General features: G+C 39.9%; 1 protein-coding gene across 3 annotated transcripts in view; it reads left to right on the forward strand.

The window, feature by feature from the left end:
• The window catches only part of C1QTNF3 (C1q and TNF related 3), a 56,753-nt gene that overhangs the window by 37,512 nt on the left and 3,257 nt on the right, over positions 1–15,984 (forward strand). For all 3 annotated transcript variants that reach the window (XM_075193736.1, XM_075193737.1, XM_075193738.1), the window contains exons 4-5: positions 840–969; positions 4,555–4,654. In XM_075193736.1, the coding sequence (XP_075049837.1) occupies positions 840–969; positions 4,555–4,654 (230 nt within the window). The remainder of the gene's footprint in view (positions 1–839; positions 970–4,554; positions 4,655–15,984) is intronic.

Raw genomic sequence — 15,984 nt, forward strand, 5'->3', positions numbered from 1 at the left:
CAGTCTCCTGGACAAAACCATGTTACAATGCAAGGGGTGCAAATTAGTATTCTGTTTTGCACATAAGTTAAATACTGACTGTTTTTTCATTGTACACTGAAAATTAAAGTTGATATTTGTGTGCTACATAAAAAAACAGTCAGTACCCCCCCCCCCCCCCCCCGATATATATCCTTCCTGTTCTTCGCCTCTTCAGGCCTAATTGCATCTCTCAATAATTTTAGTACTCTTATTTAGTATAAAATGACACAGGAACAAGAACTTAGCTTTGTGCATATCAGAGTAGGATTGCTCTGTGTTTGTTGTATAATACTGTATAATGCATACTTCCCAGATTCCCGATTGAGGTGGGACAGTACCGAATTGAGGGCTCTGTCCGGCCATCCCGATCGGGACAGCTTTGTCCCAATCGATGGGAAAGTTGGGAGGTGTTCTGTTCACTGCTGCTCTGAACGGGTGCAGTGCGCATGGCAATGAAGGTGTTCAGAGGGGAGGGGAGAAGAGAGCAGGGCAGCCTAGTGCTTGAAAAGTGCAGTGGTCATGCCCCCATTGTTCCATAGTCACGCCTCCATCGCAGTGCTGCCTACTCAAATGTTGGCAGGTATGATAATGCTGTCATGCCTATGGAACAAAACATTGACTTATTAAGGCTTTTTACAAGAAGTGCATATGATAGATCATGGAGAGTAATAACAACCCACGAATGTGATATCTAGACAGCAGAGGCTTAATTTACTCTGTTTTCTCTCAGGCGTTCTCACATAGGGCAGCTAGCTTCACTTAATATTAGTATTTGTACAAATACATTTTAAGCAAACAAGGGTTCTGCTTCCTTCCAGGTAGCCTTCATGGCGTCTATGGCGACTCACTTCAGCAACATTAATAGCGGAATCATTTTCAGCAGTGTTGAAACGAATGTTGGGAACTTTTTTGATGTCATGACTGGAAGATTTTCAGCCCCGGTTATAGGTATGTCATTAGAATGTGAAATGTATTATTGTTTATCTGCTTTTATTGCTTTGCAATTAAACAAATACCATATATTTGGGTACTTAATTATTAACACTCTTGTTCCCAAACTCCTATGCTAAAAAGTATGGGTATTCAAATCGAAGTAAGCTCGCCTCCTTCCTCAGGCAGGGGAAACAGGCGATGGGCGGTATATTTTCCCCAGGAGCAAACTGAAGTAAGTAACCTACTGTACTCTAGGAACACCTGTATGTTTAGAGTAACGAGCAGGGCCGGTGCTACCATTAGGCAAACCTAGGTAGGTAGACTAGGACACCAAAGTTTGGGAGCCACCTAAAACACAGACTGTGTGACATAATGCCACTCCTCCAATGTTTTCTATGTCCTTGTGGTTCCCCTACATGGAGAGATGGCTGCTGACGGAACAGAACCAGCAGGAAGCATCTGACCTATGAAGGTGTAGGTTGCTCTTCCTCAATGTCTGTGCTGGGCTGGGAGTCTAGTGCTGGGCTATGATGCTACTGCCCAGTGCCCCACTCCCAGAGTGAAAGTAGCAGTAGATTTCTCCCTCCGTCCTTCTTGTCTCCTAAGGTAAGTAGCAGGGTGTTGGGGCACTGCTACTGAGGTAGGACACTGCCAACAGTGCTTGCGCCAGCCTGATAACAGGCTATCATAGGATAAAATGCAGAGAGAGATAGTTAGGCATAATGGTTTGGTAGAGGTATCTTCTGGCAGGGCAATCTTCAGGGGTGTTCTTATAATAAGACAACACGAGGCAGCAATTATTATTATTATTTTTACTAACTTTTATGGGGCACCACAAGTGGTCCGCAGTGCTGTACATAGGGCAGACAACAAGGCAGTACATGGTATTACAGTACAATACAGTCAACAAATAACACTACAACTCTCAACACAGCTACTAATAGCTTGGATGGGGAATGAGGGACCAGGGGTATATTCATCGTAAATTGAAGGCTAAGCCCATTAGTGTGGGCACTGTTAAAAGGATCAGAGTCTCTGAAAAAGGTGTGAAAACAATGGAGGAGTGGAGTCAAGGGTCAGAGAGCCCGTTAATTCAGTTTTATTCACCATGATACTTTAGCTCAGGTGGATCACGAAAAAAATTAATTATGAGGACATGATCAGGTCACTGCTAATTGCTCTCTTATACTTCTGCCAGTAAGATAGTTAAAACATATGTTCTCTATCCCTGTGGACTCTCAAGCCCGGCAACTCATTAATCAGGCGGACTGCTACTTAATATTGTTCACACACAACTGCACTACTCATGAATATACAATAAGCATCTCCTTTTAGCGGTATTAATTCCTGATCTGCACTGTAGTTTATCTTTAATTCTGCCCTCCTCCAAAAGATGACTCTTTGCTTTTCTTCCACTAATTACCAGTCGTTCTACGGAAATTGAACTTTATTTTTTTGAAGAAACAAAGAAACAAAAAAAGTTTACTCTTAATTTGATAAGAAAATATATTAGGGCCTGATTCATTAAGGAACGTGAATTAAGAAGTTTGTTATTTAAGTCTCTTGGACAAAACCATGTTACAATGCAAGGGGTGAAGACTAGCATTCTGTTTTGCACATAAGTTAAATACTGACTGTTTTTTCATGTAGCACTTTTCATGTAGCAATACTTGGTAGCTTATTTGTACACTGAAATTTAAAGTTGATATTTGTGCGCTACATGAAAAAACAGTCAGTATTTAACTTATGTGCAAAATAGAAAACTAATTTTCAGCCCTTGCATTGTAACATGGTTTTGTCCAAGAGACTTAAATAAGAAACTTCTTAATTTAAATTCCTTAACTAATCAGGCCCTTAGTCTTTAAATTGCAAGTAAAACAAATATTTAACATTATTATGTAGCATTTGTTTGGTAGAGAATTTAAATGGTAAGTTCCAATTGGGCAGGGATTGTTGTGAATGGTTAAATATTCTCTGTACATCGCTGCCTGATATGGGTCAGGTAAATGAGAAGGTACCTTCTTTGGGAAAAAAATTTGAAAGTGCTGTTTAATTATACAATAGTCATTGTGTGCTGTAATATTGTAGTTACATTTACTCTTGAAATATACTGTGTTTTTTGCTACAATCATTGTTACCACATACTCTAAGGTCTTGAATCTACAAGGCTTGTGTCTGCCGACTGTCTGCACATTGCACGCAAAATCACTGTGCGCATGCCCAGAACTAGGACATACGTAACTAAAAGCAGCAATGTTCACTGCATCTACGTGCGCAAAGGACACTTACTACAGCCTACGATTTCTGGGAGGGAATGGGGCGAGGGAAGGGGAGTTCGATCGTAGTTAATGTGCAATAAGGGCACGCCAAACTCGAGCGCACGTAGCCATGTCTGAATCAAGTTTTGGGCATCTGAAAGTCACTTGTTTTTCTGCCATATCTCTTGTTCCTGCTGCAGGGCTAATCTAAGTCCTGAATGCTATTGATGACAGTCACGTATGCATGCTGTAACATGTGTTTGCAATCAGGAGGAACTGTAAAAATGTATTTTTTGGTCAGTAGACATTCCAATCATCCTAATAAATGTATTTCATAAAAAATAAAATAAAAAAAAAATAATAATAAAAAAAAAAAAAAATATATATATATATATATATATATATATATATATATATATATATATATATATATATCTAATATATAAATGCTTAGTGGCGTCTGTGTGTGAAAAAAAAAAAAAAACAAGTTGCAGTGCCACCTGCTGGGCAGAGTTATACACTGACCTACTAAATTCTTAGTGTGTGTGGGAAAAAAAATTCAAAAAGGGCTGAAATTTGGTAGGGCTCAAACTCATTTTCGTGAGCTAATTTTACCTCATGAACACACATGTGTAGAGGCGTGCGTTAGTGTGTGTGTGTGTGTGTGTGTGTGTGTGTGTGTGTGTGTGTGTGGAAAAAACTATTTCCTCAGAAAGGGCTCATCCAATTGACCTGAAATTTGGTATACTGACATTATTTGACAAAAAAATTAGAATAGTCAAGTCAGTTAACTTCCATCATTCCCCCTTCCCCCCGTGGGAGGGGTAGTAAAGGCTAAATTTTTGAGTTGAGGGGTCAAACTCATTTCCGTGAGGTAATTTTACCTCATGAACACACATTAAAAAGGGCGCTTGCGTCTGGAAGTAACGATCTTCCCCTGAGGAGGCCTGGGCTAGGCCCAAATACATGACAAGAACCTTTTTAAGACCTTAAGTATCTTGATTTGACTAGAATGCATGAGTATCATGCACGGGTTAACTTGTATATATATATATATATATATATATATATATATATATATATATTACCTGTTTTGTCATTAATGCTTATATTATTAACGGGCAACTTTCATTCATTCATTAATTTTTCAGCATGTCATTGAATTTTCACCAGGAAAGATAAGTGTTGGTGGTATTTTGAGGACCACACTTTGAGACAATGATGTCATTGCAATTTGGAAATCCACCCTGGGTGTAGAAAGGCAGACATGTCCCTAACAAGAGTCGGCAAAGGGTTTTATTATTTTATTCTCTATAAATTATTCTTAATTCTTTTCTTACAGGTGTGTACTTCTTTACTTTCAGCATGCTGAAGCATGAAGAGGTGGAAGATGTATACGTGTACCTCATGCATAATGGAAATACCATAGTCAGCATGTTCAGGTAAGTGCTTTGGCTGTCACAGTCCCACTGGATTATTCATGAAACGCAACAGTAATATATGCATACTGGATATTTATTAAAGTAGGGGGTTCCTGTCTTATGGGGTAGATGGCTGCAATTCAGACAGATCAGCCAAGGATATCACACCAATCAATTGTTTTGGTTTAACTCGCCACAGCTATTTTTATTCTCTATATTCAAAACAAACAAGCAGAAACAAAAGTCCTAGCCTGCCTGACTTGTAACTTAACACATGGGAACTCCCTGTCTAAAGTGAGGGACCTAGTATCCCCCACAAAACATCAGCACTTGCTTTTCACCAATTCCAGTGTATCTCAGGAGGCATCCAACCTCCTTCCCAGGTGTGAGAGAGAGAGTGAGGAAACTGCCTAGCAGCTTTATATCAGCACCGTGCAGGTGCAACTCCTGATTACCAGCAACATGAAGCTGAAATGGACATTATAAATGGAGCCCATCCTTCTCTCTCCATTTATGCCCCAGGGACCCTTACCAGCTGTTCCTAAAAACTAAAGCTCCTTCTCAAACAAAATAATCTCCCTGGGACATACAGTATACCTCTGTCATTCACCACTGTGTCAGTTCTTTTGACACAATAGTTATAGTTCTATTCATTTTATGGAGTTGATGATGTTTGTCGCTTCTTTGCTACGGCTGTATCTTATGCTAAATTTAGGATTGAACATATCTTAAGAGGCATGAAACTCAAAATATAGATGTGGAAATACAAATGTGCAGACCCATTTTATCTCATATGCTGAAGGCTTTTACTTAGTCTGGCTAGTGGGTAATCCAGCCTGCAAATCATTGAAGCATTTAGAATTGCATGAAATTCTAAATTGCTAACAACAAATCTCCTCGATAAAGGTTAGTTTTAATGTTCAGACTTTCCTTGTTGTCTCAATCAATAAACATTATCCACATTATCATCGTGAGTAGTAGGACTATTTCTATGAGAGCTAAGCTAAATTTTCAAAACTGTTCCATGACCTATTCGCCTCATTTCACATTTTGCACGCTTCGCTGGTTCACTTTGGACTTAGTTCTACCCCAACCACACAGTAAAATGCGTTAAATGCAGTGGTCCCAGCTATATTTATAGACTATAAATTCAGCAAAATGTGAATTGACAAATACAGTGCAGAATGGCATATTCTACAGTGACACTTCACAGCAACTTCCCTCGTTTTTATGTTCTACACACCCTTATTACCACTACACAGGGAGATCTGGTACTTCTTATCTTAATGTCACAAATATAGTTATGGGCAGATGTCAATTACAAGCACTCACAGCCAGCAAATCAATTTGACTCAAGGAACACAAGAGATTTCTAATCCTGTGCACAGATAACTTCATTACAAATTAATCTCCCGTGTGCTTTCCTGAAGGTCTGACCATTATTCATTTCTCGGAGATTCAGATTATGTACCAGAAACTATAGTGCAGTATTACATTCCTAGAAAAACATTTGTCAATTTGAAAATACTCGTATACTCTCCCGGTATATCTGCAGCTCTGATAATTGCAATCCTTTCACTTTTATTTGCTAGCAATATAAAATAAGTTATTGTTCACAGTATTTGAGCCTTGTAATCACAATAGCCAAACTCACTTGTCAGGGTTAATTGCCAATATTTCTGGAAACTACCAGTGGCACAATGGAAGGACTTGGCAATCAGCAGGGTGTGTGTTAACATATAATTCAAACTAATTATTACATAACTCATGGTTGTATGGTTCTAGATGGGTTACCTGATAATATTCCTCAAGCTCTCCTGATATTTATTTTCAGACTCTGATTCTACAAAGCTCAGCAATAGCATTAAAAATCATAAAAGCATTTTTTTTTTCCATAAAGGGTACTAAATCTATGAACCAGTCACAAAGCAGATGTGGAGCAACATAATATAGTAGAATAATTTAAATATGCATGTTATAAACATATGGCTGATGGAAGGACTAATTAAAAAAAGGAAATAAAGCAAATTGAATGAAACCTTATTATTATTATTATATTTTATTTATAAGGCGCCACAAAGGCTCCGCAGCGCAGTATATGACATATACAGAAAGCAGTGATCATAACACATTACATGATAGATGAAGAACAAAATACAAACATCAGACATACTGAGTGAATAAATATACAGGTAACATGGTAATGCAGATAAAATGATTTCTGGGACAGTGAGTGAGAGTGATGGTAGTAACCAGCGAGAAGTAGGACTGAGCTTAAGAAAACAGGGCTAGGGAAACAGGCCAAGAGGTACAAAGGGTGATGGAATATTAGAAGGAGAACACAAGGAAAGAGGGCTCTGCTCCTGAGAGCTTACATCCATTAAAGTTATTTTATCGTTTACCAATAATCATTGTCTACACGATTTGTGTGGTTCCAAAGCACAAAGCAATTTATTTAGCAAAAGCAAAAGAATAACAGTTCAATAAATAAGTACAGCTGATTCATACGCTGCACGGTGCTGCGCACTGCTGGATCCAGCTATACATTCATTCAGTTCTGAAGTCTGTGGTCAATGTGACTGCAAGCTGTTTCCAGAGAGCAATATATATACATTTGGTGTTACAGTAAATACAGTACAGATGACTTGGCATGTTTCCATAGGTTCAGGCTTCAGGAAGGTCCAGTGTCCAAAATTTCCCTTCATTATGGGCCAAATTTACATGAATACACATTTTCAGTTATTTTTTTATTTTATTTTTAAAAAACACACCAATGTATGGAATGATATTTTTTTTTTTTTAATAATTAAAACAGAAAGTAATCATGAAGTAGCGAAAAACAAATTATTTTGAATAGTATTTTTCTACTAGCTCAACATGTTTTTTGTTAATTTTTTTTGGGATACATTTTTATTTTATTTCATAGAAGCATCTTACAAAAAATTAGTTTAAGAGAAAAAAAAGTTAAAATCTAGAAAAATAAAGAGACAAGAAAGCATTTAAATAAATGACTTATAAACAAATTACTCCTCTACACTCTCTTCCACTTTAGACTCCCACAATTTTAAGTGTGCGTCAGTAAGGGGGGTATTCAATTTTCCGCAAGATTTTTTTTCACCGCAGTGTAAAAAAAAAAAATATCCTGCAGGTTTTTAACTGCTATAGCGACTGTTTTTAGTTAGCGCGGCGCAAAAACTTGTGTAATTCAATTGAAATAGAAGGAACGCTGGCCCCGCGCGTTAAACATTGTGTTTGTGAGTTTTTAGGGGAGTGAAGGGGACTTTTAACGCGGTCATGTATAACACAAAAAAAAATCTTTTGCATACATTGTCATACATTAGATTGCATTACACATGATTATATCTCCATTACAGTTCTTTCTTTAGCATTTATTTTATTTAACTATTTTTTTACCATAGAATCATCCATACCATGTCAAAACACATTACTACATTCTTATTTGTACCAAAAACATACATAAATATAATTAATTAGTGATTATTGGTTTTATTTTGTTTGTTTATTTTATTTCATTATTTTTTCACAAGAAAATCAACTTACACAAGTTAGTATTAGTGAGAAACATAAGTTTAACCTTTTTTCACATTATTACATGATTTCAAACACTTTTCAGAGGTTTTTTATTTTTAACACACCCCAAAGAGGTGCGAGATAAAACAGCATATTTTCCTGTTGAACCCACCGCGTTAAAAAACAATTGAATAGCTTTTAACGCCGCTGCCTCTTGCACACCCTATACTTTCAATAGACCTTCTACTGGAGCGCGAGAGGACCGTTTTATGAAAAAAAACCAAAGCGTTAAAAATGGAATTGAATGGCGGGTAAAGTTAACCCGCTCGAAAATTATAAAAAAAACAACGTTTAAATGACTTCACGCGGTCAAAAAAACCAACTCGCTGCCAATTGAATACCCCCTAAGTCTTTTACGATTTGAAATGAGAGAAGTGTATGCAGGTGTATGGTCCACCGTGGCATTAGATGATGGGAACAGCAGCTGTGTCTATCCAGCGCTGTCACCATTGGCTTGGATTTAGACTAGACCCCGAGCTGGTTCAATTTATACGTGTATAGGGTATTTCTCAGTGTTGTCCGCCCATCACGCGCCCCTTTTTCTTCCCAGGGACGTAGGGTTTCGTATGTGATCCTTGCGCTCTTTTCTGCAAGTCCATTGCTTGTTTCCCCGGACATATCTACCTGTTTCTCTGACGTAAGTCTTGCTTCTGAGCAAGCCCAGAGTGAACTAGCGCACGATAGGCACAAAATTAGCCGACACGTGCACTAATGAATCAGACCCTAAATTATTTAGTGTGGAGGAACACTGGTTGACAAAATGTCACTCATTCAGTGTTTACGGCGTCCCCGAAATGCTGGCGCTCTAGGCGACCGCCTTAGTTTACCTAATGAAATTGCTGGACCTGGTGAGACAAACCAAACAGCTACCACATGGTAATTTTACATCTAGTTTAATCATAACTTCCATGACACGATCATGATTCCTGAGTTCTCTAGGCAAAGACAAACTACTATGCTGAGATATTACAGCCCATATCTGGCAATAGGATTGATAGTGCAGCATGTGCGGAACGGAAATGACTCCAACGCCTTTTAATAATCCAGTAAATATTAAATGCGGTCAGAAAGTGACCTGTATACTAACAACCATAGTTATGTTGGTATTGTTCCTGCCTTTACAAAGTTACACATTATCATAATCATATATTTCAGGTGAAGTGGGCTATAATTAATTCTAGGCTTTAAAACATGATTCAATACACCTTCCCCAATCCATTCCTTCAGCTGATTTGTTATTATTGTATAAATGTGTGTATTCATTTCTATGACCTTCAACAATAAAACATCAGACTCAAAAAACATGCCTGTAATCATTATCAAGTCCAGCGTCACATAATAGCGCGGCATGGCAATTACCAGGCAGTCTATCCACTGTGAAACAAAATAATGATCTACACACTTTATTCTCCGCTCTCACATGTAGGGAGAGTTTAATTTTATAGCTTTTTTCTTTTCTTTTTTTTAAATAACCTTTTAAGAAGTAAATCTCCTCCTTTGTTCTCTGGACGGCCAAGATTCCGAGTTTTGTCTTAATTGTGTTATTTTCCATTGCATTTATGAATAATGCAACGGTATTGTCCAGGTGCAATTACAGTTGTTTTATTTTCATGCAATGCATTTTATTTATTTAAACTAAAGACTACTCGGAAATGGTTTCATGAGCAACAGTCAATAAATATTTGGGGGGGGGGGCTATCAAAGTATGGTTTATCACGTGATTTGAAAACTGTTATCAACCGGCTGCAGTTTTCAAACACAAACCGTAGTATCATCATCATCATCACCATTTATTTATATAGCGCCACTGATTCCGCAGCGCTGTACAGAGAGCTCATTCACATCAGTCCCTGCCCCATTGGAGCTTACAATCTAAATTCCCTAACATACACACAGACAGACAGAGGGAGAGAGAGAGAGACTAGGGTCAATTTTGATAGCAGCCAATTAACCTACTTGTATGTTTTTGGAGTGTGGGAGGAAACTGGAGCACCCGGAGGAAGCCCATGCAAACACGGGGAGAACATACAAACTCCACACAGATAAGGCCATGGTCGGGAATTGAACTCATGACCCCAGCGCTGTGAGTATGTTTTAGATACGCCTTTTAGGGGACGTATCTTACTGCGTCCCATTTGCCTGGTGCAAAGATACTTGCAGATGATATCGGTTGGTACAGCTGTGCTCTGGACGCCTCCGTATACTATATTATATAAATTTGTACATATGATAAGATTTGTGTATAAAGGAAGTTTTTGCCACTGCTTTGTTGCTGCATATGAGCCATCAACTGTAAACCGAGCACCTTTGTATAGACATCATAATACTCATGAATCCCACCAACGGGAACCACATTTAAAACATTTGTGTACTTGTGTGCGCTTTCCCATGAGATTCCTCCTCTTGATACATTGCCCTGTTTGTATTGATCCCAGGACACAAAACCGGCGTCGCAGTTTGCGATGTGCTGTTTTGTAAAAAAAAATCGGCTTGACGTGCGGTTCTCTTTTACTTTTACTACGGCTTGAAAACTGAAAAAAGAAAACAAGAAACAGTTTAAATAGCAGAGTAGAGGAAACACCATCTCTCCTTGGTTTGGGTATTATATAATGACTGTTTAAATCCCGACACTACTTACCCTGGTACGATGAAACCGAACACCTCATCGACGACCGAGTGGAAGGACTGACAGCTTAAAAGGAAGACTTTACTATATTGCGGCAGCTGAAGATCCCGGCAGCGTCCGATGAAGTCAAATTGAAGGGACACTTTGTCATCCGACCTCTTATGGTAGTAATTTAAAGAGCAGTTAGTATCCGGTGGGTTTGCAAAGTGGGGATATTGCCTATAGCAACCAATCAGATTCTAGCTGTCATTTAGTATTGGTTGCTATAGGCAACATCTCCACTTTTCAAACCTGCCAGAAACTCGCAGCTTGATACATTTACTCCCAGGAGTCCATGAAACTCCCCAAAAATTCGGGAGTCTCCCAAACAATCTTTTTACTAGATTTTTGAAGTAAATCTGGGGTTTCAAGTCAATGGGGGGAATTTAATTCCTCGCGATGTGCCTCAGTAACAGTTGTAGAGTTAATCATTTTTCTTCGCACCCCATATTATTATTATTATTATTATTATTATTATTATTATTATTGTAGATTTGTAAGGCGCCACAATGCTCCGCATCGCTGTACAGTAGGAAAAACAGGACATACAGAAAACAGGGACATACAAGGTAGACAAAATAAATGTAGACATGACAATAAAATGTATGGATGACCCTGCTCATTAGAGAGCTTACATTCTAAGTGGAAGGGGGCACAGCTGAAACAAGAGGAGCGAGTGTGGCTCAGAGTGGGACAGTTGTGAGGGCGCATTAGTGTAATAACGGGGATAAGGTCATGTCGAATCTAAATCAAATTGTTCACCTGTAAGTGTCAGTTTATCAGTTATGAGCTCATCAGCTGGAGAGAATTAAATACACTGCATGGTTTGCATGTACAATTAGCTCTCTACTTTATTAGTTACAAATCCATATCTATATAGCAAAAATCATGTATTACAGAAAACTACGCCCCAAAAGGTTTTAACCACTCATGCTTCATTTAAAAAGATTTTGCTACATTCTCACATATTCACACAGGAATACTCCCCAGGGGAGAGTTGGCTTATCCCCTGTGCTGCCATATCCATGGTCATGAGCACAGTCTCCTGCAAACAATGAATAACTTCTACAAACTAGCTGTATCTAATATGTCTTTAAGCTATAAGAGAACAAAATGGCCATAAGGCAACAAGATGGCGTCAGCTTAGCAAAATCACATTTCTCAGTCACCTCCAAAAAAGAGATGAGTTTTCAAAGAGTGTCTAAAGATTTGAAGGCTGTAGGAAAGTGTATAGAGGATGCACAGGGAAAACAGGATATCGTAGTACTCGGAAATGAGTGCAACCCGATTTACCCCCCAAATGACTTGGATCAAAATATAATTCTCTCTCCCCCCGTCCTATTAGCAGCAATGCACTGTGTTCTACAGCAGATTTCTTTTACTACCTTTAACACATCACACTTTTCTAGTACACTCAGGGCCGGATTAACCATAGGGCTAACTGGGCTACAGACCAGGGGCCTATGGCATCCAGGGGGCCCTTGAAAGTGCTCAGCAGCAGTATTGATCGGTGCTGCTGAGCACTTTTACTGCGGTCCTTCCCCGGCAAGCTGTAGTCTCCTTGCTGAGGAGATCTCGTGAGTCTCACTCTCACGAGACCTCCTCAGTCAAGAGGGTACAGTGCGCCGGGGAAGGAGGTAAGTGCCGGGGGGGGGGCAGCTCGGATCACGGGGGAAGCCCTCACGGGGGAATGGAGGCCCCCTTAGCCCAGGGGCCTCCATTCCCTTAATCCGCCACTGAGTACACTTATTATGACAGAACAATCTCGGCTTTATCCAGCACATCGCTGTCTGCATTGAGATCATCATGCCAGTCTCCAGCCAGATAAAGCTACACTTTCATTTCCAGCTCTCGCATGTATAAATAGACATCAGATGCTGTGTGTAACCATAGGTTAGTCTGCAATCACACAAAACTGTCACTGGCCCAAGCCGTCAACCATCCGGGTGTCCCTGACAGCAGTACATGGATTTATCATAAAATGTTATTTGGTACATTTTGCTGTGTTGCACTGCAAGGCTTTTGACATTTATAAATGTTGTATTACGGGAAGAGATTACAGAGGACTTCAGCTGTCAGAATACTGCGTGCAGAGTTTGACAGCTGAAGAGCATTTTGTATGTAGTGGAGAGATCTGATTGCCCATATGCTGCTGCGAGTCTCTACGTGATCTACGGAATACTGCGCTTTTCTAGCCTGTCATTCATAAACTATCATATAAGGATGGTTTACTTATAAACAGAAAAGAACTGCAGTAGACAGCAGCAAGTCACTGAGAGATTTAGAGTAGGAGTGTAGTCAGACGGATGCTTGTAATCCTAGCGCTTTTCCCTCATAACAACTCTAGCATTAATAGAACGTAACACTCCTGTGCTGGCAGATCACAGCGGAGGGGGAAGCAGCGTTTTCAGAGCATAACATGTGACAGGAAACAGAGTCTCACTTCACTTCAATGTGTCATTGCGGGAAACATTGATCTCGATTAACACTAATTTGTTTAAAAGTGTCAGTCTGAAAGCACCTGTAACCGACAGTCAATTGAATATTGTGACTTCACAATGAAAATATGTGTTTTGCATTAGTCAGTGTGCCTGATTCATCAATGTGCGCATACGGAGCGTAACGTGCGATTCCTTAAAATGCACGTAAATCGTCTTCGCTCACACCTGAATTCAACAAGGAACGGATCTGAAGATAGGTGCGCTGATCAATTCGGGTGTAGTTCTCTTGTGCTCTACCACACTGCGGGGTACGTCCAATGCCTATGTGGATTAAACATTCACAAAACAATGCAGAGGAAAAAAAATAGAGAATTAAGGATTAGACAGTAAAAAAAAAAATGAAATACATTTATTATGATGATCTTAATGTCCAGTGCACATAAAATACATTTTTACAGCTGCTTCTGATTGCACACACATGTTATATAATGCATACGCGACTGTCATCACTAGGACTCAGTACTTAGACTAGCCCTGTAGCTGAAGCAAGAGGCAGGGCAGAAAGACAAGTAAACTTGAGATGCCTAAAGCTTGGTTCGGACGTGGCTGCGTGCGCTCCAGTTTGGCGCACCATAGTGTACATTGACTACAGGCGAATGCGCCTTCCCTGACCCGTTCACTCGCACAAATTGTAGGCTGTATTAAGTGTCCTTTGTGTACGTAGATAAATTGAACGTATATGCAGACTATTGTGTATTTGACTGATTATTCAATAATGTGAGAAAATAGTCCTTCCTTCCTGGGGTCCCAGTGGTCTTTGATCCATATGTGTGTATGAAGTCCAGAGGCTCTCTAAATGTTGATGATGATGATGATGATGATGATGTGTTTTGGAAAAGATTGCTTGTTATTTTACCTATCAAGAAGCTAGTGCATCTCATCATCGAGCTGCACTGATGACCAGGGCCGTAACTAGGGCTGTGCGACAGGGGCGACCGCCCAGGGCGCAACGCTGAAGGGGGGCGCAATTTAGGAATATTTTAGGTTAATTTGGTTAAAATTGAGGGATAGGGGGGCGGCATTTGTCTTTCTCGCCCAGGGCACTAGAATTCTAAGTTACGGCTCTGCTGATGACCACGACCAGTGAGATGCTCTTTAGCTTTGCTTCCTTATTGGTTCAGGGGCTCCCATGTCCTAGACGTCGTTGCCACGTATGCATGCAGTTTGTATTTTGGCCCTGCTTGGTTGCGTTGGTCACTTCTATAGACACTTCTAATACACTTCAGCAGGTAGGGTTCATCATTAGTAAGAATGTGACTCTTCTCTGATGAAGCCGCTTTCCATGTATGTCACAATACTGCAGATTTGTGAGTTTGTTCACAGACAACAGGTTGATTCCTAGTTACGTAGAGTAAATTATTTATTTGGTGAGTGTAGGGGAGACCGGAGAGTGAAGGTCACCTTCCCCTATTCCTTCTAAGGTCATATACTGGCCATAAGCTATGATTGATCAAAGTAAGAAAAAAGCTTTTAACTTTAGTGATAGGATTCCTGGCTCCAGGGTCGATAGATACCAGAGTCAGTGCACCGTGCATGCCTTGATTGCACTCGTGATAACGGAAACCTCAATACCTGAAGTGTTGTCATCATTTTTTATAGCACATTTGTCCTTCTGTTAATTACTTGGTTTTAGCTGATTGATTCTAGCTTTTCATACTTGGCAGTCGACCTTTAGGTGACCTGGTTTCTTGCATAAAAAACATTTAAGCTCTTCACGCTGCTTACCCCAGTCTTGTGTTCTTATTACTAATTCTGCTCTAGGCAGATTGACATTGCTTTATTTTCCATTTGCAGTCAGCCACAAGCTCGCGCCAGGTCCGGTCACAAGGATTTCATAGCTACCACGGAGACCGCTAAGCAGCAATGAAAGTCTTTTATTTATTCTCCAATACCACATACAAAGGTGTGCTGTCATTTCTACGCTACTCCTTATGTAGTCCTGCATGTGCTGGTCCCTAATCAGCTTACAGAGTTTTCTGATTAAATTCAATTTATTGGTAAATATTTCTTGTTTGCGCACTCTGTGTAGCCCCTCCCTCATTTGTAAGGTCACATTTATATAAGAGCGCAATTTGATCATCATCTATGCTAAGGGCGGTGGTTGTTACTATATAACATTCCCGCAAAAAGGTATTATAAAATATTCTTCAGGTCTTCCCACCTGTTCCTTACCTGACTAGTAAGAACAATATTCAGTCTAAGTAGATCAATAACAAGGTACTTACTTATCCCCAATGGTCTCCACCTTCTGTCTCCAAGATGGCTCCTCTCTGCTCAGGTATCTGGTAAGCTCTCCCACTCTCCACTATAAAGTGTTCTCCACTCTCTCATGGTGTCTCTCTCCCCTTAATCCCTCTGTCTCTCAGACCTCTCAGATTCCCATTACTCTCTCTCTGACAGGCTGCAGAGGACTCCCTCTGGATGTCTGTCTCTCTGAGTGCCTTTCAGAATCTACAACTGCCATTTGTAACTGCTCCTTCACACACTCCCCCTCCTCACTGCATGCTGGGAGAGGTACCTAAACCACATGAGTGACCCACTCGGGTCGCCAGTGTTATATGTTTAATTGCTGGCATGGCCTAATGAAACCTACT

Source organism: Mixophyes fleayi, chromosome 1 (genome assembly GCF_038048845.1).
Source record: "Mixophyes fleayi isolate aMixFle1 chromosome 1, aMixFle1.hap1, whole genome shotgun sequence".
Lineage (NCBI taxonomy): Eukaryota > Metazoa > Chordata > Amphibia > Anura > Limnodynastidae > Mixophyes > Mixophyes fleayi.